Source organism: Chaetura pelagica, unplaced genomic scaffold (genome assembly GCF_000747805.2).
Source record: "Chaetura pelagica isolate M959 unplaced genomic scaffold, ChaPel_1.0 scaffold104, whole genome shotgun sequence".
In the NCBI taxonomy this organism is placed as follows: Eukaryota; Metazoa; Chordata; class Aves; order Apodiformes; family Apodidae; genus Chaetura; species Chaetura pelagica.
Window position 1 is genome coordinate 1839686 of NW_009953786.1, and position 21233 is coordinate 1860918.

Sequence of the window (21233 nt, forward strand, 5' to 3'; positions counted from 1 at the left end):
AGCATGCCACCTGGATCCACAGCACCCATCTCTGTTGTTAATAACAAGTAGCTCTTTGAATGGAATTCTGCAGATCTCCCATGCCATCCACCCTTTCCTACCTATGCCAAATGACAAACAGCACACCTGAGGAAACAACGTTTTTGCCTGAATCAGTACAGCTTCCTGTCCTAAGCACATTATGCTACACTCAGTTTTCAGGAATTAAGTACAACAGGTGTATTCCTGTTCATTTGTGATTCTCAAGTAAAACAATGCACAAGAAAGCATCTCTTCAGTTATTTTTAAAATGGAAATTAAATAATATAAATACATAAATACCTTGTCATTGAAGAGTAAACGCCCAAATAATTGTTTTGCTTCTTCTAGGCTCCCCTCTAGATAAACAGCTCCTGCATAAGGGAAACAGTATGTCAAAGGTCAATAACGCATTAGTACTTAGAAAATTACTAAGCACAGGAAAGTAAAAGATCTGTGACTTCTTAATCTCCAATACATTTATTTTTTAAAAAGCATGATTTCTGTAGTAATATCTACTTTTCTGAGAATTTTAAAGTGTGTTAAACATCAACATAAATCATTGGTCATAAAATGCACAGAAAAATCTTTACATAGTTAAATCAGTGACAGAAAATGATACATCAAAAGAGCAAAGTTTAATCAAATCAAGCTAGAAGTAGTCTATTTCTAAAAGTAGTTTCCAGTAATCAGCTAACTATAGCATATACATAAATAGTGAAAGGTATGAAATACATTCCAGTAGCTAACAAATAATTTTCATTTATTCTGTACTTTCAACATTACATTCTACACATAAATGACATGTCAGGACTATTCCAGACCTCAGTGTCTCTCCAATATCACAATAATACACTGACTGAACTGGCAACTGGACATCTGCATCCTTCAGTTTCTGGAGATTATGGTGGGGTTTTTGTTGTTGTTGTTTAGACTTGTTTTCATCAAAGGGAAGAAGTGAAAGACTGTTATAAAGGTTCTCAAGTAGGAGCTCCCAACTACTATACTTTTATAGGCCCTTAACAAACTCACAGATTTTAGTTATGGCCCTGACAAAATCTTATTGCTCAATTAACTTTGTGAACAACTTTGTATTGGAGGTTAAACAGAAAGCTTGCTCTCTTTGCAAATTTCAATGCCTGCCAAATAGTCCCAATCATTACATCCTAGACAAGTTGAAGCGTATGAACGAAGACACAGATACATATCTAGTGTTCCTTTTCTGTTTGCTTTTTATTTATTTTTAATTTAAAGATCAAAGTATTCCCACAAAGCAAAATAGACTTAAAAAGAAAGCTCTTATTTCTTGATAAGATTAAATGCAATTTGGCCCCAGGCAGAGTGCACAGAACTGCTGAAATCTAAGGGAACAATAATCTATACTTTAAAGCAGGAGAAAATGTTTTAGGAGCTTGTGTAGTAGGAAAAGACCTGGACTGGGACTAAATCATTCCCATATTTAATATAATGTACAGTACGTTTGGATGAATGCAAAGCCAAATCAGTGAGATTTAGCTTCCTTTGTGTATTCAAACAAATACTTTTTAACAACAATGTTATTTAAAATAGAGTTTGTGCAGATATAACAGATCAGATAAGCTGCTTGAGTATTTGGTAACCATGGCCAGGCAGTCCTGACTTCTCCAATGTAAACTTATCGACTAGAACAGTCAGTCACTGATCAGCATCTTGGTGCCCAATAGCAATTTGACGCAGCTCCCCTTCATCCTCAGCCAGAGGGTGGTAGATTTATTACACAAGCTATGGCATATTGCCATTCTTTTTATTTTTAAGGAAAATGCAAAGACCAAAAATATTTACCTGGCAAATTACATGTTTAAGCCACAGAATAAATTTACCAAGGCACAAAGGAACTAAGCTGGTGAGTTGGTTGGGAGTGCTTCGTGCATTCAGAAAGCACACCACAAAGTTTAAAATTCAGGGCTGAAGTGGGACTCTACATTTTGCATGTCTGTGTAAGTACTACTGGAAGCAGTGAGCCTGCACTTTTCCTGTCAGGCCATGGTGACAGAACTAGTCCCCCACAGAGGGCTGCAGGTGGCAGGCCATGGTGATGCATGAGAAGTGGAGTTCTGTGGTGATGGACAGAAGTGGTGCACCACAACAGCATGAAACAGGTGCATCTTCAGTGCATGGGAAGTAGGATAAGGAAGATGAGATTTTTTTCGTAATAGCACTGACACATCATGTTATACACATGATATATGTGCAGGAGACAGGAAAAAATGAGTAAGATCTAAGAAACTTTGGTACTCCCTGCCCTTACTAACACTACTTCACACAGATCTATGTCTCCTCCATTACAGGCAACATGGCACATAGACATATTAAAATGTAATTGTCTGCACACACAAATACACATGCTTTACCTATTAGGGCTTCAAAGCAGTTGGCCATAGCATGGCGGAGATCCGACTCCCTACAAAGGTCTGGCCCATGAGCATACAGCATAAATCGATCTAGTTCCAACTTCTGCAGGATATGTAAAAGAGTTAAAATCATGGTATTAGAAGTATAAGAGTACCAGTTCTGGTCATTAGAGTTCAATTACTCTATTATGCAGCAACTGGGTTCAAAGGAACTTTAAAGCTTTTCTCCCTAGTTTCAGTTCAGACATAGGCTAAAATTAGGTAACTTCACATTTGCTTATCAGAGGCAAGCAACTACAGTGTGATAGGCACGGGAAATTTACAAATGATTAAACCACATTCTCAAGGGAAGACAGATCAAAACATGCTACTAGTGAGATTCAGGAGTGTGTTCAAGAGGAGGGCTGAGGGTGTAACAGAAAAATAGTCCAATACTGGTTGGATGGTGCAATGTTGCTGTGTTCCTTGCTGGTAGTTTGCCCCCATGGGAAATGCCCTCAGAAATGCCAAAGGGATTATCCTAATATCCAAAGGGTGGGGAGTTTACACTGAGGAAAAAGATTTTGCCTACAAGAAGATTAAGTAGAACAGTGAGAAACAGAAACTCTGGTAAATACAATCCATTGAACATCTGGCTTCTGCCTCTAGGAGTGTCAACAGGTGGCAGTAACAAAAGCCTCTGGATACAGCAAGCAGAGAACTTATATTTTAATCTGCAGTGCCATCTAGCTTTTTCTTTTCAAATGTGCATCACTGACACTTATCTGTTGCCTGAACCATAGCTCTGCTTCTGTCAGAATCCCAGGTAGTGAGTCAGATATCCTATAGAACATACGATAATTCTGCTACAGAAACACAGACAACAGCTACTAGGTTCTCTTTATGTATTCATCTTTTGACAAAAAAGCGTTATTAAGATTTTTAAAGAAGAGATGTGCTCATCTTGCAGAGTTTGTATGAGAACAGATTCTTCCCCAATGGGTATGTTTCTACTATTTCTCATTAATTTTTAACTTCATACTCCTGCATCATTTTTACAAGGTGAAAGTGGGGACAGTTGTTTGAGGTGTGTGGTTTAGACACCTTTCAATTGGAGAAAAGGATTTTTCCATTTTAAATTTGCTGCTCCAGAACACAGGGACTAACAATGTTACATCATGTTTTATAAAGTATGGGGAGCACTTGTCAGAGTCAAAATAAAAGTGGAACATTAATTATTTTATATAAAATTAAAACTTCTTACACATGATTGTCATTCATTTAAGTGCTCAGGTGTTCTTTGGCTGTTGCTGTGTTTCCCCCACCTCTAATGGCTTATCTTAATTTTCATAGCTTAATTCAGTTTTTTTTGTATGTGTTTTGCTTCTCATTTTTCATCACAACACATTTCAGATATTTAGCAATTCTGCTAAAAAATCCCTTAGAAGCTAAAGTTTATTGTTTGATCCACAGTTAAAACAGCATTCCACACGCACAAGAGAAGTCGAGGAGCTGAGAATTACACTGAGTAAACTGAATGCAACATGTCACTGCAGGGAATAGTTAAAGGGGATGAAACCAGGAACATGGTATAAGACATATGAGACAAAAAAGGTTAAGTTGAGAAATCAGGAATGTATAGATATATAATATTCAAAAATGTAGCTAATATAAATAAAGGTTTTAAAATGCTGCAATAAACATTTTCAAAAAATTGATCATGTACAATGATAAAAGCTGTGAACAGGGCTTTAAGAATTTATGAGCTTTCCTGAGCCAAGTTTTAAAATAGAAATATGAATTGAAATGTCAGGCAGTTCAGTAACATATTTGTAGACAAAACCCTGATTTGAAATATTTCAATCAATTCACACTTATCTAAATCATTAAAGAAAGCTTTGGAGGACAATGATTGTGTTCACTCCCTACCCTAAGCCTCTCCTGAGAACTGAGCAAAAAGATTATGTCAGAAATCATGCATTTTTTTTGCCAAATTGTTCAGATTGGATATGCTTGTTTAAAATACTGCGTGAACATAAACAGAGAAGATGAAAAGAGCACTTGAAAACTATCAGCAATATACAGTGGACATGTGTGCACGTATGGGTGCATGTACAGCTTAATACATTATCTCAGTAAGTTTCAGACTGCTTTAAAAAGTATGAGAATACCCAATTATGTACAATTAAGTCCTAGTCAACTCTCTATATCATATTCCTGCCCCTAGTATCATATAGAAATGTAAACAGCTCTGGAATTCACAACATTTAATTAAATAAAATTCAGAGACATTTCATTTTTTCCCATTTGGTAAAGCAACTTTTCACCAAAAGACTTCATAACATTTTTTATTTTTTTTTCACAGTTCAGAGTGAACCTGAAAAATACTGTATAGGCTAGGGAACAGATCAAATTAAATTTTCCCTACTTGCTCTTCCACCTGCTGCTATGTTTTCCCCAAATATTCTATCAGGAAGTCCTTTTATAAACAACTACTTTGTTTCTTTTCTTCACTAAACTTCTACTATCAAACGTAAATACAGACACACCTTCAACGTAAGTATCCTAAAATCTTATCCTTCTGCCTGCAAAAATTACTCCTCCTAAAAAGATGCTTTGGAGAAAACACTAAGTTCTACTTCATCTTTAAAATCTACTTTCAAACTGAGAAAGTGTTTAGCTATCCCAAACCCTGTACACAAAACACTGTAAAGACACTGATTTTCAAAGCAGGTAGATTCCTCAAGAAGCAATATCCACACACTAGCAGATCCTACCTACAGGTGTCAAACACACATAAAACTGTACCTTAGCCAACATGGCCAGGTGTTGGTTCTGTACGATGGCAGTGCGATACGTGGCTAAACCTCCTTCCTCCAGAGTGGGAAACAAGTAGTACAAGTGAACACTGGCAAAACAAAAACCAAATAAGATGCTGTCAGCATTTGGTTAAGATGTGGTTAATGTGTTGGTTAACATGTGCCTATAGGGAACAGTGCTTTTCCCTCAGATCCTAGCTGCTAACACAGGTCCCTTCCCAAGGTGGCAACTCAGCTTAAAGTACGGCAAAGAAACAAAGATTAAAACAATTCTCAATAATATTCAAGTGGATAGCACTGGCAGCAGGGGAGGAAGAATGTCAGTTCTCTGCTGGGCGGCACATAACTGTCTAAATCCCTGTAACAACATGCAGTTCCTCCACCTGCTGGTTTCCATCTCTCTAGCAGCAGTGGGTTCAGCAAGGTTGACACCTAGAGGATGTTGATGAATAAAGCACAAGGGAAGCACAAGGGAACCCGTCAGCTTCGAGAAACAGCACGCAGCACGAACACAGTGCTTTAAGATGATACTACTCATTTGGGATGAACCGCCACTCAGGATATTTGTTTTACAAGTTACTTACAGTAATTTAATATCTTCTAGTGATGCCAAAGAACAGAATTCAACAACCCATATTTATCAAATGTGTGAAGTCATTAATACCAGAGAGAAAAAAAAAAAAAGAGCAAAAATCATAGGCTTTCTACTGCCTTTAATGGTATTTGTCATTGTGCAAGTAAGATATTTCATAAAACAGAAACAAAAAATAATTAAGTGATCCAACCATGATCTGAGTAACAGATAAATGGTTCTGAATATCTTAATATATGACTATCTAAGCAATGATGGAAAGAATACAACATCTTACAAATAAGGCAGTGGATGACACTAATTATTATAATATTTTACTAACCTAGTATACAGGGAGAAAAGTGCAAATGGATGCAGGATTATTTAAGGGCAAAAACTGCTATAAATCTCAGAGGCAATCTAATCAAGCATCATAATTCATAAAAGCAGAGACAGGAAATCAAGAAAGTTAGAAAGAAATTTCAGACTTAAATAGGTGCTTACATATTCTATTGAAAAGAAATGTAGCTCAGAGTTTATCTGAACTGAGACAAAAGCTCACTCAGAAAGTCAGATGAAGGTTGATGAACAATGACAATGAAAAATGCAAGACATTTTAATCACAAGTCTTCCATCTTACCAGCTTGTACTGTTGCGTGAGAGAAAAGGCCATGGGTTTTAAGGGCAGTGGAGACCTTTGTAGACTACTGGCTTTTAATACTGAGTAGCTAATGGCTAGTAGAGGCTAGTAGAAAATGGAGATAGAAGGCCAGTTTTGCTATTTACATAACAAACTTGCTTAAGGAAAAGCTTTATAGTAAACAAGATTATTCCCTTATTAATAGAAGTAGAACAAAGCAGCTGAAAATGGACTATGATCTTTATTTTGTGCAAACTGCCTGCCTCTAGCACTCAGGTAAGAGAAGCCAATGGAGGTAACTGGTAATACCCCTGGTGTTGTTCACTGATTTCAGAGTACTCTAAACAGAATAAAACTGGAGTAATTTTTGATAAAACATTTTTTGTTACTATGACTAAATAAATTACCTGTGCTCAACTATTTTATTTACATACAGATATTATGCAAGGCACAGCCCTAATAACTGTTAATAAAAGAACTGCAACACCTTCAACATTACCTAATAAATGCTTTTTACTTGCAAGTCGAGAAAAAGCACCTATGAAAACAAAATGGCATGGTAAGAGAAATATATTTCCTTTAAAGAAAGGGTACAAAGTTCAACCTGTCTGTAGGTGAAAAAATCTCTAAACCAAATCAACTTAAAATTGCACTCCCTGAAAAAAAACTTTGCTTGTTCTACTTGCAATCTTTATTGTATCATCAGCACTTAAGGAATTTTTAAGAGCTGCGCATAGATGTGCAGCTCTAAAAATCAGGCAGGATTGCAAACATACATTGTCATAAACTACATGCTGCAAAGCTTAATAAACCCAACAGTAGGAAAATAACAGAAAGGTGAAGACTGTTGAAGAATTCCCCATTTACCTTGTTAAGAACTCCACCACAGCATCTCCCAGAAATTCTAAACGCTCATTGTGGTTAATCCTGAAAAAGGCAATTTAAGGTTTACTATCAGCTAAGTAACACCTGCTGGTTTTTTACACAATACAATTAAAAAAGAACAAATCAGAGTTGATTGCTAATCAGCCATGATAGACATTCTAACAGCCTCCTCCACCCACTGTAGGTTTCCAAAACAAAGTAACAACTGCATGGATCCTGAAACACAGGACTCAAACCACCAGCTTTGAAATTTTCAGATGTTTCATTCTGAGCTATTGTCAGAGCTTAACGGAGAAAGGAAACAGTATCGCTGGTTCCCACTGCCGTTGGGTTTCTGTGTCCATCAGAGGGCACGAGGTGACTGAAGCAAACACCCTTCTTCAGTCTTGTGTACATAATTAACATCAAAACCTGCAGGGTTGATGGCTCTGCAACACATTTGTTGGCATGGCAAAGCTAAAAGGAAGTAAGTACCTTCATTCTTCATAACACCTTTAAATGCCCTATATTCTATAATTTCCTTTGACTTCAACAGAAAAAAATGGCCACACCAGAAGTTGTCACTGAGCTAGCAGAATCTTTTATTTCCTTTGTTGTCCTTTTCTTCATCATTGCTCCTGATTTTCTTCTGTTTCGCACAATGTTTTGCTTTGTCCAAGCTCCCTGCCTGCTTATATAAAAAAGGACTAACAGGACACAACAGCTAAAAACAAATGTGTTTGTCTTCGAGTATATAAAAATGTCTGCTCTACACATGAAAACAGCACCATTTTGACTTCACGTGATTGTAAAAGAACCAAGGTGACTGCCAAAGGATTTATTTTTTTTATCCAAAAGATCCTTCTCAAGTGTTTGACAGATTTTACTGTTAAATTGTGCTCCCCAACAATAATATAGTTAGTCTAATTTCTGAATAACAGGACTTTGTTATCAGTTGAAAGAATGCAAGCAGCTCTGCTGTGTATAAAACAAAGTGTGAGCAAAATTACAACTCCTCTGTGTAGCAATACAGCAGAAAATACAGATCTCTCAAGTGGAATTTTATATTCTGTGTTAATCTATAAGAAGTAATGTAAGGCAACCTTATCTCATGTTATCTTAAAACGGCTGAAATAAGCTTGAGGCTGACTCTCAAAGAAAAGGGCATGGTCTAGCTGAAACAGCACTTAGTTAGCACTACAACAATAACTTATTCAGAATTCAACTTCTCCTATTCACAAGCTCCCTCCAAAATGATGACACTTAAAAAGGCCCAGTTATAGCACTAGTTAACTAAAATACACTTTGCCCTCTAGTACATGCATTTAGATTCCACATGCAACTGCTTCTTGCATTAGCCCTATAAGCTTTGCATATTCACTTTGGCTAAATATGGTGTCTGTGGCTATAAGCCACATCTTAAACATGATTTATTTACACAAAATTCTTAGTGGTCATTTAAGGATTATTATATTACAACATTAATGGGTTTTGCGTAAGTCTTTAAATTGGACCAGTAAATCAGCAAAGCCCACGTTCAGTATCACATTCATGTTAACAAAGTGCCATGCCAGGAAGGTACTACTGTGAGGAAATGTGATGGAGAATCCAATTTCAAGCAATGATAACAATGACAACAAATCTTATTTTCAGTCTGCAGAAGGCAGAAAGGTAGCCTTTTAGCCCTCCTCATTTCAAGGATAAACAAAAATGATAGAATTATCTGTAAAAACATTCCTCAGGAGTTTTCTGCAGGCATGACCAAACATTTACTATGTCACTACTAATAGAGGTTCAGCACATCTTCATAATATAAAAGTCAATTCAAAATTACTTCTCCTTTCAACTGTTTGCTGAAGCTGCTGCTGACAATAAGTTGGTTACTTCTATTAATCATCTCCCTTTGCAACAATAGCTTTCTTACTGGCTAACAATTATTTTCATTACCTGGAAGGAGCTGGATCATCCTGTCCCAAACGGGACATAATATTTATCAGGGTGTTTATCCCTAGGAATAAAAACAAAGCACTATTAAATAAACAAGCACAATTTCAATTTGAATAGGCTAGAAAATAATTACTCAATATGTTACTTTGTAATCAATGTAAATGAGATCTTTCTGTTATTTACAGGGTTTACTTACAGCAAGTATAATCCTTACCGATGCTTTCTGCCTAACAGACCAAAGTCCTATTACAATACTATTGTATTTTTGCATTCAGAGTGTCAAAAAGAAATTACTACCTTTGCATGAAAAAGACATACCAAACATTACACACACAATAAACAATTTACTTCTTTAGAGCTGAAAATGCTTTTAGGAGGTAAAGAATATTCTGCAGCAGGCAGACCATGTGTTTTCATATTATTAAAAATATTTTTACCAAAAAAAATCGGTTTGCATCCATCATGTTAAGCAACAAATTAAGAAAACACTTGCCAAAAAATCAAAGAAAATACATCATCCCACTTATTGCTCGTGCTTTTCCTGAGCTCTTTATTTGTGGGCTAATTTGCAAAATCCAGTCTTTTAGAAAGATCTCACTGCTTCCTGTATAAAACCATTGACATTCAACCCTGAAGGGATGTCTCAGAAAAACAATAGCCAACAAAATAATAACGGACAAAAGGTTTTCTTACTGATTAAGAGTGAGATGAGAGAAAAATACTAGTGGTGTATCAGCATACCTTTTTTTCTCATGTGCATATGGTGAACTTTTCTATCTCCATATTTTGGCTGTCGAATGCCACAGTTGGATAAGGAATTTCTGGCATGATCCGGGTTCATTCCAAAGTTTAAATGATGGCTTGGATGAGTCATGGCAAGCTATAATGTAGCACAAACAGGAAAAAAGTCTTAGATGTATTTTTCCAAATGTAAGAAAAAGCTGTTAATTGCTGTTTTTTAGTTTGAAGAAAGGCTACAAAGTGATGTCGTCAATTAGTAGTTTCGTTCCAGTAATTTAGAAGTAGGATGTACTCTTTCAGGTGTCAGAAAGAAGCAACACTTATGCCCAACCATCAGTTTAACTAATTCACTTTCAACAGTTTGTGGTTTTTTGTTTGTTTGTTTTTCTTTTTTTCTTTTTTTCTTTTTTCTTTTCTTTAAAGAAAAATTAGCTTGGAAGAGAAAAAGCATAAACTGTCAATTTGCCCCAAGAGATTTGCTTACCAGCTGACCTGTTTTCAATACATTTGCTTATTTAACCATACACTCACTCTAACACTGTAGCATAAATATTCTTATTAAAAACATGAATAACTAAAAGAGCTTCTCAACCATTTACATATTTTATTTAAGATTATTTAAATACATATAGAACTTTCCTAATTAAAAAAAGATGAGTAACAACAAATAAGTACAGTATCTTGTGTGATTATTCACAGAACTCCTCTTTCTCTCATGACCATACAGTTCCACTCTTCAATTGGAAAGGAACAGCAATGCTAGGACTGGTCTTCTGTTTTACATTTGTACCAACTAGCATTATCAAAAGCCTACTCTGCTGCTGACCACTAAAAAAATGGCAGCAGCAAAAAGAAGTGCAGCTAGCTTTTTTGACTGCAAACTCACGCGTTTTCTTTTCCTTTACACATACTCACCTAAAAATATTATACGTGTATAAATGTATGTGTACACACACCTTGTATATAAAAAAAGAGATACACTGGCAAATTCAAGCTGCAGAAAGTTACTTCTGAAACTTGTGCTGCAGGCTGTGAGCAAAGATGTTCCAGTAGTTCATTCAAACACTGTGGCTTTTCAAACACAAGACTTAGAAAATTTTGTTTTAATTATTTTAGACAGTATAATTCTATTTAATCAACAACAAGAACTTTCTTCAAGTCCTTTTTAATTCCTTATCAATATTAACGAGTTTGTCATAACTGCACATTCTCGAATCTGAACCTGATGAGACATTACAACTTTTGCAAATAATTAAATTGCCATAATCTTTCTTGCCCAGTCTGTACTTTAAAAGAATACATCATGAGGAAACAAGTAAAAATCAATGCAAAAGTATACATCTCATATTACCTGTGCTAAAGAGATGACTGGCACTACATTAATTTTTAAAAAGCTCTTTCTTCTGCAACAAGTTTGTATGTTTTAAATAAATTTGCATAGGGATTAAGCATTAAAAGATACTTCTTTCTTAACTAAACATTAATTTGACTAATGCTGACATACTTTATGTTATGCTTTCTCCCCTTTCTGACTGCAATTTGCATTTTGGTTTGTGTTTGGTCACAACACTGAAGATTTTCACCACTGCTTTTTCATCTTTCATATTATAACTAAGGCAGCCTGAGTACAACCAAATTCTACAAGAGCTGTTCCTCTTCAATAGCTATAAAAGCAAAATTAAAAAAAACAATTCTTAAGTTACTTTTTTTTTAAAAATCAGAGACCATACACTCATCTGCAGAGTAATACTGTATTGTTCAGAAATATCCATAAAAGTACTTAGCAGAAATAACGAGTAATGTACCTGACAGTTTTTTCAGGAGACATATTTTTGTCTCCTGAAAAACATTAAAAACAAATCCAGACCTACCACTGGAGCAGAGAGGTAGGTGTATGCCTACATGCAGAATACATGTCTCTATACCTAAATCTCTTGGGATAACTGAAACTTTGGAGAGATCTGCAGTGCAAGTAATCAATTATGCCCAAGCTGTGGCAACATAATGCATTTCCCAAGTTTGTACACCAGGCAGGACTATGGATAAACTGAATGAATTACGAAGACAAACCTGTAAACAGTTTAATGTTTTTCATATCATACCTGCAGCAAGCACCGATCTCGAAAAGTGTAGCCTATCAATTTGTCTAAATGCATCAGACACTGATGGTAGCGGACATGGTGGGTGAGGACAGGAAGCATCATTGCGTGCTAAAAAACAATTGCAATAAGGAAAAGCATTCAGCTTCAGTGTACAGAGTACTCACCTGACCAAGCTATCAATGCAGACACTTTCAATTTGTCACAACACTGAGTTTTACTGTTTTGGTTTAAATGAGAAATAAATAGGTCATGGTTTTCCAACCTTTATCAGCAGAGTACTTAATTAAATCAGATTGGTCCACCTGCATAACCACAGTGGGGACACAGCCCCACTCAGCCTAAATATATAAACCTAGTCTTCTACTCAAGTATTTTGAATGAGGTAAAAAAATGTCGGGTCACCAGTAACATCAAATTCCAATCAGCTGTGACTGAATACAATGCTATATGCTTTACCTTCTCATTTATCACCCTGCAGTTTTAGGATAGTACCAAAGATGAAGAAAGACTATTTCCTCATAACATTATGGAAAAAAACAGAGTATACCACTTTAACCAGCTTTTACCAAATAGCAGTAGCTACTTGATTTTCAGGAACAGTTACTAATGCCTTGCTTCATTTCTTTCTGAGGAAGAATTAGAGGCTTTTTGAAATGCTGTAGTCCAGCATTTCCTGGCTTAATGTGCTAAGAAACATCAGGATGACTGCTGTTTGATCATCTAGGAAACAAATGTTTTTCTGTTGGGGAAAATCTCAGTAAGAATTTAACTAAGTTTATGTTGCAACAATGAAAGTCTCCTTCTTTCAGTGTTGTAAAGCAGAAATTATACTCTAATACTGACTTTGGATGGATCTGGGTTGAAATAAGCAAGTACTATAATTTATCAATACAGTAGTACAAGTATATCAACACCAAAAATCTTGCACAAGAGTGAAAAGCAAGAGCTTCAGGAGAAATCAGTATTTAAAGAAATGTATGCATGTGGCCATTTTTGTGACACTGATATAAAACTTCAGTTCTTCTAATAATTCATATTAGTGACACGACAGGAATGCATTCAAAAGAATGACGCGTTTTAAGGGAATCAAAATCTGAGGGCTATCACTATTAATTTCAGAAGGAGGAAAGTGCATGATTTAAAAGATGAGTGAACAGTGTGGAGAGATGCAAGAAAAAGAAGCAGACAAAGCAGATGATGTATAATTTAAGGAATAAATCTTGTTATGGATTTCTGTATATCATTAAAGAAAAAGCAGCAGAAAATACAAACTGGTGAATATTACAAGACCGAGAAGTTAAGAGTAACCAATGGCATTACTTCCTGCTAAAGCAAAAGACTGCAAAATTCTGGAGAACTGAACACACAGCTGGAAGGTAAAAATGGATTTATTTGGGTTGGAAGAGACCCTTAGGATCATCGAGTCCATCCATGAACCTAACACATCCAAGTCTATGATCATGTCCCTAAGCACCACATCTACACATCTGTTGAATACCATCAGGGATGGTGACTCAGACTCAACCACTTCCCTGGGCAGCTTGTTCCAGTGCCTGACAACCCTTTCAGTAAAGAAAGTTTTTCCTAATATCCAATCTAAACCTCCTCTGGTGCAATTCGAGGCGACTTCCTCTTCTCCTATCACTTGCTACTTGGGAAAAGAGTCTGACACTCACCTCACTACAACCTTCTTTCAGCTGTTCTACAAAGAAATAAGGTCTCCTCTCAAACTCCTTTTCTTCAGGCTAAACAACCCAGTTCCCTCAGCTGCTCCCTATAGGACTGTCTGGATCTCTGATTTCTGAATGGCAGAAAAACGCAAAACCACTTCAGGGAAACTAAGTGTAAGTGAAATTTTATAACGCTATTTTAGAATTTTTGCAGGGTAATTGACAAGCTAGGGGAATGCCCTTTTTATCTCCATATAAACTGTACAGGTGTGCTTCCTAAGTCTTCCCTCATAGAAGGAATTCACTATAAAAAAAACCCAACACACCACACAAAAACACCAAAACAAAAAAAAACAAGAAAAAAACACCAAAGCTTGTTTCATGGAAATAGTCTGCTTTCCTGCTTGCATGTTCCATTGAACTCATCAGAAAATGTCCTTCAAGCAAGGTTTAATATTCTTTATTCCAATACATATGGCCCTAAGTTTGAAGACTAAAATATATAGTTTTAGATTTTGAACAGCTGTGGTGCAGTAAACAAAGAACTGACATATCCCTAGGAGCACACAGAAGGCTTTTAATTTGATTATTGTAGTTATACTGACAAAGTGCTGCCTTCATGGCACTAAATACTTGATTGATTCAATTATGTTGGATTATAGGTGTTTGATGTTTCTGATATTTTATGTATTTATCTACTCATACGAATATCAAATATATGCTTTAAAAATTGTATTAGGCTAAAGAATGAATAGTGATTTTAAAGTCTCCTGAAATAATATAGCTACAGGAGTTAGAACTTACTGGAGTTGAACTACATGGAACTTGGAGCAACAATATGCTATCAGAGTTTCAAACTTCTAAATGAAAATGCTTTAAAAAGTATTAATTCTTAATTACTACACTTCAGCTCTGCCCACAGGGTTGATTTATGTGTATTTAGTTTTAGTCTAATCTGGTAAAAATCAAGTAGCAACAGCAGCAATCTTTTGTTTTACAAATGTATGTTTTCACTACTGATGGCCTCTCAAAGAAATAAAATCGAAGGATCTTCATACCAGAACTAGCTGATTTACATGTTATGACTGCAGAGGGGCACAAAACCACAAAACAGCTTTACTTTCACCATTCTTTGGTGTTTTGCTTCCTTCAACAACAAAATAAACAGGAATATCCAGCAAGACATTAAGAGATGAATCACAGAAGATACTATGAATAACACAGAACTGTTTCAAAGCCTCTAAATGGAAATTTAAACTGTTTACTTTACTTGTAACAATAGATACAGTTCACAACAAAAATTTTAAAAGGTCCGTAATTTTCCTCAGGCATTTGAGAAGATACTGTTCTACTATTCGCTTTCTTCGACTTCAGAAGCAATAGTAGAATCAGAACACATGTTTCAGACAGAAGAAAAGCAGTTTTAGTTATCACCATCTCCCCCATTATTATTTCCCCTTTGGCCTTACCAGACTTCTAAGATAACAGTGGGATTTCTAACGATACCTTTGCCTAGCAGCCCCCAAATTTAATACTTCATATTGTTAAGTTAATATTAACTTGTACATATTTAATTGTTAAATAACATCTCCAAAACAACAGGTAAGAAAAATGATGCAAGTATACACCTTTAGCATATTTATTTGGTTGTTGTAACTATCCAAATTTTACTAATACAATATTTTATAAAAATTGCACTCATTTTTATCATATTACACAGCTGAAGGTGTCAACTTCTTTAGAATAGGACCTGGCAGAGATCTGTGCCTTAAGATGTCATGCATATGAAACAGTATCTGAAAGATATTTCCTGCTGAGGGTCACCAGTTTTAATCCAAAACTTAGTTGTGGTGTTGGGTTTTTTTCTTTCTTTTCTTCAAAGTAAAAAGATCACCATAAAATTGTTTTTAAAAAATAAATGCACAGAAAAATATATTAAAAATATCTAACACTAACCCAACTGATGGTGGAAGTTTCACACTAAACTCAACATTTGCCCAACCTCCAGCCTCAGGCTAGCCATTCCCACCCCCTCTTCCTTGAGCTAATCAACCAGTGGCAAAATTAAAGCTGTAAAATAATTTCTTGTGTGTGTGGAGGGGGTGGACAGGACACTAGAATACTTTCCTAAATCAACAGTTCCAATTAAGGCAAAGGATCCAAATTTCCATTTGGTTCCTCAGACTAGAATCACAGCAAACCCTTGCAAGAGGTAAATAGTAGTTATCAAGAAAGAAAACATATCAGACATCTCTATGGTTTAGTCACCTGGCAGACGTCAGAGCGTATCCCTGTTTTCCAGAATCCCTGGCTACTCAACTCGACGGTCACTTCACGTCTCATTGTGTTCTTCTGACGAATCTTCTGCAGCGCTTCCTAGGCAGGGAGAGAACAGAGCTCCTGTGAAGAACTTACTACAACAGAGCAGTATCAATGTACACATGTGCACTCACATGTGCACCCGCTTAAGGTTCAGTTTTGGTGAGCAGGTTCTAAGATTAGTTCACATCTTGTAGTTGCCAGTGTGGTAGATATGCTGGAGCACAGTGTAGACAGAGGATTCTGGTCTCCCAAGAAGATAACAGAGGTGAATGCATTTTTTTTTTACTGCAAATGACAGAACAAACCAGTCCAACTCATACATCGAAGATGATACATAAATAAGCAAGTTAAGGTCCTGACAATGAAAGCACATTCTTTACTCCCATGTACAAAAGAACCTCTTCATTCAAGTCCGTCACCATGGTATTCTTGGTTTGAAGCATTCAGTAGAAATAAAACAGACTAAGTAAAATAAAGGCTTTGTTTTGTCATCTTGGCTACTTCAAAATAGTTCCTGTTCAACATAGTCAGTACTCATAGTCTGAGAAAGGGGTCAGCATTCTCAAGTCCTCAAGCCTACTATAATGAAATTTACCAATATTATTTCAATTAAAAATTGAAAAAGAAAAAAATCTGTTCTGCCTTGACCACTGGCTGTTAGGTGTTATGTAAACAGCTTGTCTCTAGAAACTACAAAAGTGACAGACTCATGAAAATAAATTATTTTCTGTAAAAATGGAATGAAAGAAAACAAGCTAAAATAAATCACCCCTGCATCAGGATCTCAAGGTTCCAGTGTTACAAAGCCCCCTGGGTATGCAAGCTCCCAACACAGGATGCACTAACAGTAGAGACTCTCTCAGTGCTCTTCCTTCTTCAGAGCATGGAACTTTTCAAGCCATCCTTCCTCTCCTCCTCACTTCAGGGCCCTTGCTCAAAGCTGTCTCTTCCCAGCTTCCAGTCTGAAAGCTGTGAGCACCTCTGGGCAGGAACAGGCTCTGTCTTCTTTTCTGCAGAGATACTGCATGGTTCCAAGAGGCACATCTATTCAGATGTAGATGTAGCAAACCACAATACTGGAGTCTCGGGTAGGAGGCTAGTTAGCCCTAACTCCTTTTATATTCAATGAAGGGAGATAAATAGCTTAAAAAAATGCATTTCTCTCTCCATTGACTTCAAAGTGAGCCTTGGGTCCCCATTTATGCACCTGCTGTAAACGCTTGAAGTTAGGTTAGAGGAGTAAAGCCGCGAGGCACAACCTTGTCATAAACAGTAACATCACACACTCTTGTAGTAGCAAACGACCAGTGGCAGAAGAAACAGGGATGCTTACAGCACTGAACCCCTGCACAATGTCCAAAATTTGCATTTCGAGGCTGCAACATCAGATGTTTTCTGAGCCCAGTGTTACAGTGTTTGCTAAACCTCACTGTACTTTCAGGCTGACTGCCTCAGGAGCACTCCAGTGTTACTCATAATACATTCACTCAATCTATAAAAGCTCGTACACATTCAGGTGCAGTTACTGGCACATCCATTGGCAAAATACATGGGTTATGTTCGTATAAAACTTCTCCTTCAGCCCCATGTGCCTCTCAGATGGCTTGATAAACCCATTATCCTAGATAATACAGTTTAGAAATAAAAATCAGCACACCACACAGTAAGTAACAAATATCAAAGGAACATTTTATCTTTTGAAGCAAAACATAATCACCTTCCTACACCCAATCCACTATTTTACAGATAAGTCACCCATTAGCCCCTAATGAACAACAGTATTCCCTTCTACTTGCTGTGAGAGCAGAAAGCTGTAGCAAAGAAAATCCTCTCCTATAGGGACAGTTTTAATTTTTCTTCCTTACAACTGTGGCACAGTTAAGTCAAAACATTGTGCTTTTGCCATTTAAAAGTAAGAAAGCCAAGGACTTATTTAATATCACTATAAATAATATATTAACTAAGACTGTTGCTCATACAACAGCATACTATGCTTTGCAGCAATCAGAAAGATCAGGTCTAGCGTCAAATGTATCAAACCAAGGCTACACAATCCCCATAGATTGGGGAAGACTCAGGAATAGGACTTGATAATCCGTACGGGTAATTTCCAACTCAGGATATTCTGTGATTCTATCAGTCACCAGGGTTTCTAATCAATACATAAAAATATAGCACCATTTAACTATATTCCATCTGGTACCCAAGGAATTAATTTCCCCTCTATGTATTCTTTACGTAAGTTGTCCAATTAAAGACTGCCTGGTAGAGATGCACCAAATTCAAAGCTTCAGTCTGAGATCTTAAAAAAACCCAAAACAACAAAAAACAACCAATACCCAAAACCAGGCTGTTTTAGTCTATATTTAGGTGATTTTATATTTCTGATTTTAACTTCCAACTGGCTGAACATCTGCACCTAGGAAAAGATTATTGCTCATCACTTCAGGGAATAAAAAAAAAAAAGGACAAAAATTCCAACAAATATCTCATTTGTCATTAAAGATTACTGAAAACAACAACCAGAAGATTTTTACTTGAAGATCTTAAGGAATGTCACTGAGACTGCCTAATAAACTACAGTTAAAACCATACACAGGTGTGGCAGTTTTAATTTCGGAAGAGAAATGTTTAAAATAATGAGCAAGGTAAAAGTGCACGCTGAAATAAAGTCCTTTCCTATGCTAATTCTTGAAATCATTAATAGCAACAGCTATGAAGAAGTTATGGTTCTATAATGATCATTTCTACAATAGGATAAAAAGTTTGTAGTCTGACAACTGTAAAAAAGAAAAAAATCCATTTACTAACAACTAAAGATAAAAATAAAATCAGTGTTAACAGCCTGAAAAGAAAATCTTTTGTGAAGAATTTCTATCGTTTTCATAAACAGGGCAGTTATAAGGAAGACAGGTGTAGGTGATATCATACTGGGTGTCTGCTGCAGGCCACCTGACCATGAAGACCAAGCAGATGAAGCCCTCCATAGGCAGATAGGAGCAGCTTTACATTCACAAGCCCGGGTCCTCACGAGGGATTTGAACTACCCCAATATCTGTAGGAGGGACAACACAGCAAGGCACCAGCAATCCAGGAGGCTCCTGGGACGCAGCGACAACAATTCCCTTCTCCAAATGGTAGAGGAACAAACGAGAAAACGTTCTATGCTGGACCTTGCTCTCACCACCAAGGTTGGGCTGGTGGGCAATGCAAAGCTTAAGGGCAGCTTTGGCTGCAGTGACCATGGAATAGTGAAATTCAGGATCTTTACGCCAACAAGAAGGATGTGCAGCAAGCTCATTACCCTGGATTTCAGACCACACTTCAATCTCTTCAGGAATCGACTTGGTAGAAAGCCATGGAATAAAGCCCTGGAGGGAAGAGGAGCCCAAGAAAGCTGGTCAATATTCAAGGGTCACCTCCTCCAAGCTCAGGAGTGATGTATTCCAACAAAGATGTAGGCAGACAACAATGCCAGGAGGCCTGCATGGGTAAAAAAGGAGCTCCTGGACACTGTAAAAAGAAAGCCTACAGAAGGTGGAAGCAAGAACAGGTAGCCTGGGAGGAGTACAATGAAATTGTTTGAGCAGCCAAGGGTCAGGTTAAGAAAGCTAAAGCTCAGACAGAATAAAATCTGGCCAGGGACATCAAGGGTAGCAAAAAAAGCTTCTACAGGTATGTCAGTGATAAAAGGAAGACTAGGGACAATGTGGGCCCTCTCCAGAAGAAAAAAGGAGACCTCATCATATGGGACATGGAGAAGACTGAGATACTCAATGACTCTTTTTGCCTCAGTCTTCACCAACAAGGGCTCTAGCCACATAAACCAAGTTGCAGAAGGCAAAAGTGAGGGCTGTAAGAAGGCAGATCTGCACACTGCAAGAGAAGAGCTGGTTCAAGACTACCTAAAGAACCTGAAAGTACACAAGTCCAAGGGACCTGACAAGATCCACCCACAGCTCCCGAGGGAACTGGTGGATGAAGCTGAAAAGCTGCTTTCCATCATATTTGAGAAACTGTGGCAGTCTGGCAAAGTTCCCACTGGCTGAAAAAGGGAAAACATGTGGAAAATGGGGAAAAAAGAAAGATCTGGGGAAGATGAGTCAGTCTCACCTCTATGTCTGGCAAGATCAGGGAGCAAGTGCTCCTGAAGGCTCTGCTAAGGCACTTGAAAAAGTTGAAGGTGGTTGGTGGCAACCAAAATGGCTTCACCAAGGGCAAGCTACACCTGACAAATTTGCTGGCCTTAATGAGGGGGTCACAGCATTGGTGGATAAGGGAAGAGCAACTGACATCATGTACCTGGACTTGTGTAAAGCATTTGACATTGTCCCACATGACGTCCTGGTCTCTAAATAGGAAAGATACGGACTTCACAAATGGACTTATCTACTCAGTGGATAAGGAACTGGCTGGGCGGTTGCACTCAAAGAGCAGTGGTCAGTGGCTCTATGTCCAAGTGGAGATCAATTACAAGTGGTATTCCTCAGGGGTTGGTACTGGGACCAGCAGTGTTTAACATCTTTGTCAGAGACATGGAGAGTGGAATTGAGTGCACCCTCAGCAAGTTTGCTGATGATGCCAAACTGTGTGATGTGGCCAACACACTGAAGGGAAAAGGTGCCATCCAGAGCGATCTTGACAGGCTTGAGAGGTGGGCCAAAGCCAACCTCAGGAAGTTCAAGCAGGCCAAGTGCAAGGACCTGCACATGGGTCAGGGCAATCTCAAGCACAAATACAGACTGGGCAGAGAATAGATTGAGAATAGCCCTGAAGAGAAGGACTTGAGGGTGTTGGCTGATGAGAAGTTCAACATGAGCTGTCAATGTGCACTTGCAGCCTAGAAAGCAAACAGTATCCTGGGCTGCATCAAAAGAAGTACAGCCAGAAGGTCAAGGGAGGAGATTCTGCCCCTCTAGTCTGCTCTCCTGACACCCCACCTGGAGTAATGTGTCCAGTTTTGGGACCCCCAACACAAAAAGGACACAAAGTTGTTGGAGCAAGTCGAGAAGAAGGCCACAAAAAAAGACAGGCTGAGTAAACCGGGTTTACGGGGAGACCTTATAGAAGTCTTCTAGCACTTCAAGGGGCTACAGGAAAGCTGGGGAGGGACTTTTTACAAGGGCTTGTAGGAAGAAGACAAGGGGAAGCTTCTTTAAACTGGAAGAGC

At 37.5% G+C, this 21233-nt stretch overlaps 1 protein-coding gene across 1 annotated transcript in view; it reads right to left on the minus strand.

Moving 5' to 3' along the window:
• The window catches only part of DROSHA (drosha, ribonuclease type III), a 67237-nt gene that overhangs the window by 15672 nt on the left and 30332 nt on the right, over positions 1 to 21233 (minus strand). Inside the window, exons 15-22 of the mRNA XM_010000891.1 lie at positions 16010 to 16117; positions 12072 to 12179; positions 9970 to 10108; positions 9229 to 9289; positions 7285 to 7344; positions 5196 to 5295; positions 2409 to 2511; positions 322 to 392 (exon numbers count right to left, since the gene is read on the minus strand). Coding sequence (XP_009999193.1) covers positions 322 to 392; positions 2409 to 2511; positions 5196 to 5295; positions 7285 to 7344; positions 9229 to 9289; positions 9970 to 10108; positions 12072 to 12179; positions 16010 to 16117 — 750 coding nt within the window. The remainder of the gene's footprint in view (positions 1 to 321; positions 393 to 2408; positions 2512 to 5195; positions 5296 to 7284; positions 7345 to 9228; positions 9290 to 9969; positions 10109 to 12071; positions 12180 to 16009; positions 16118 to 21233) is intronic.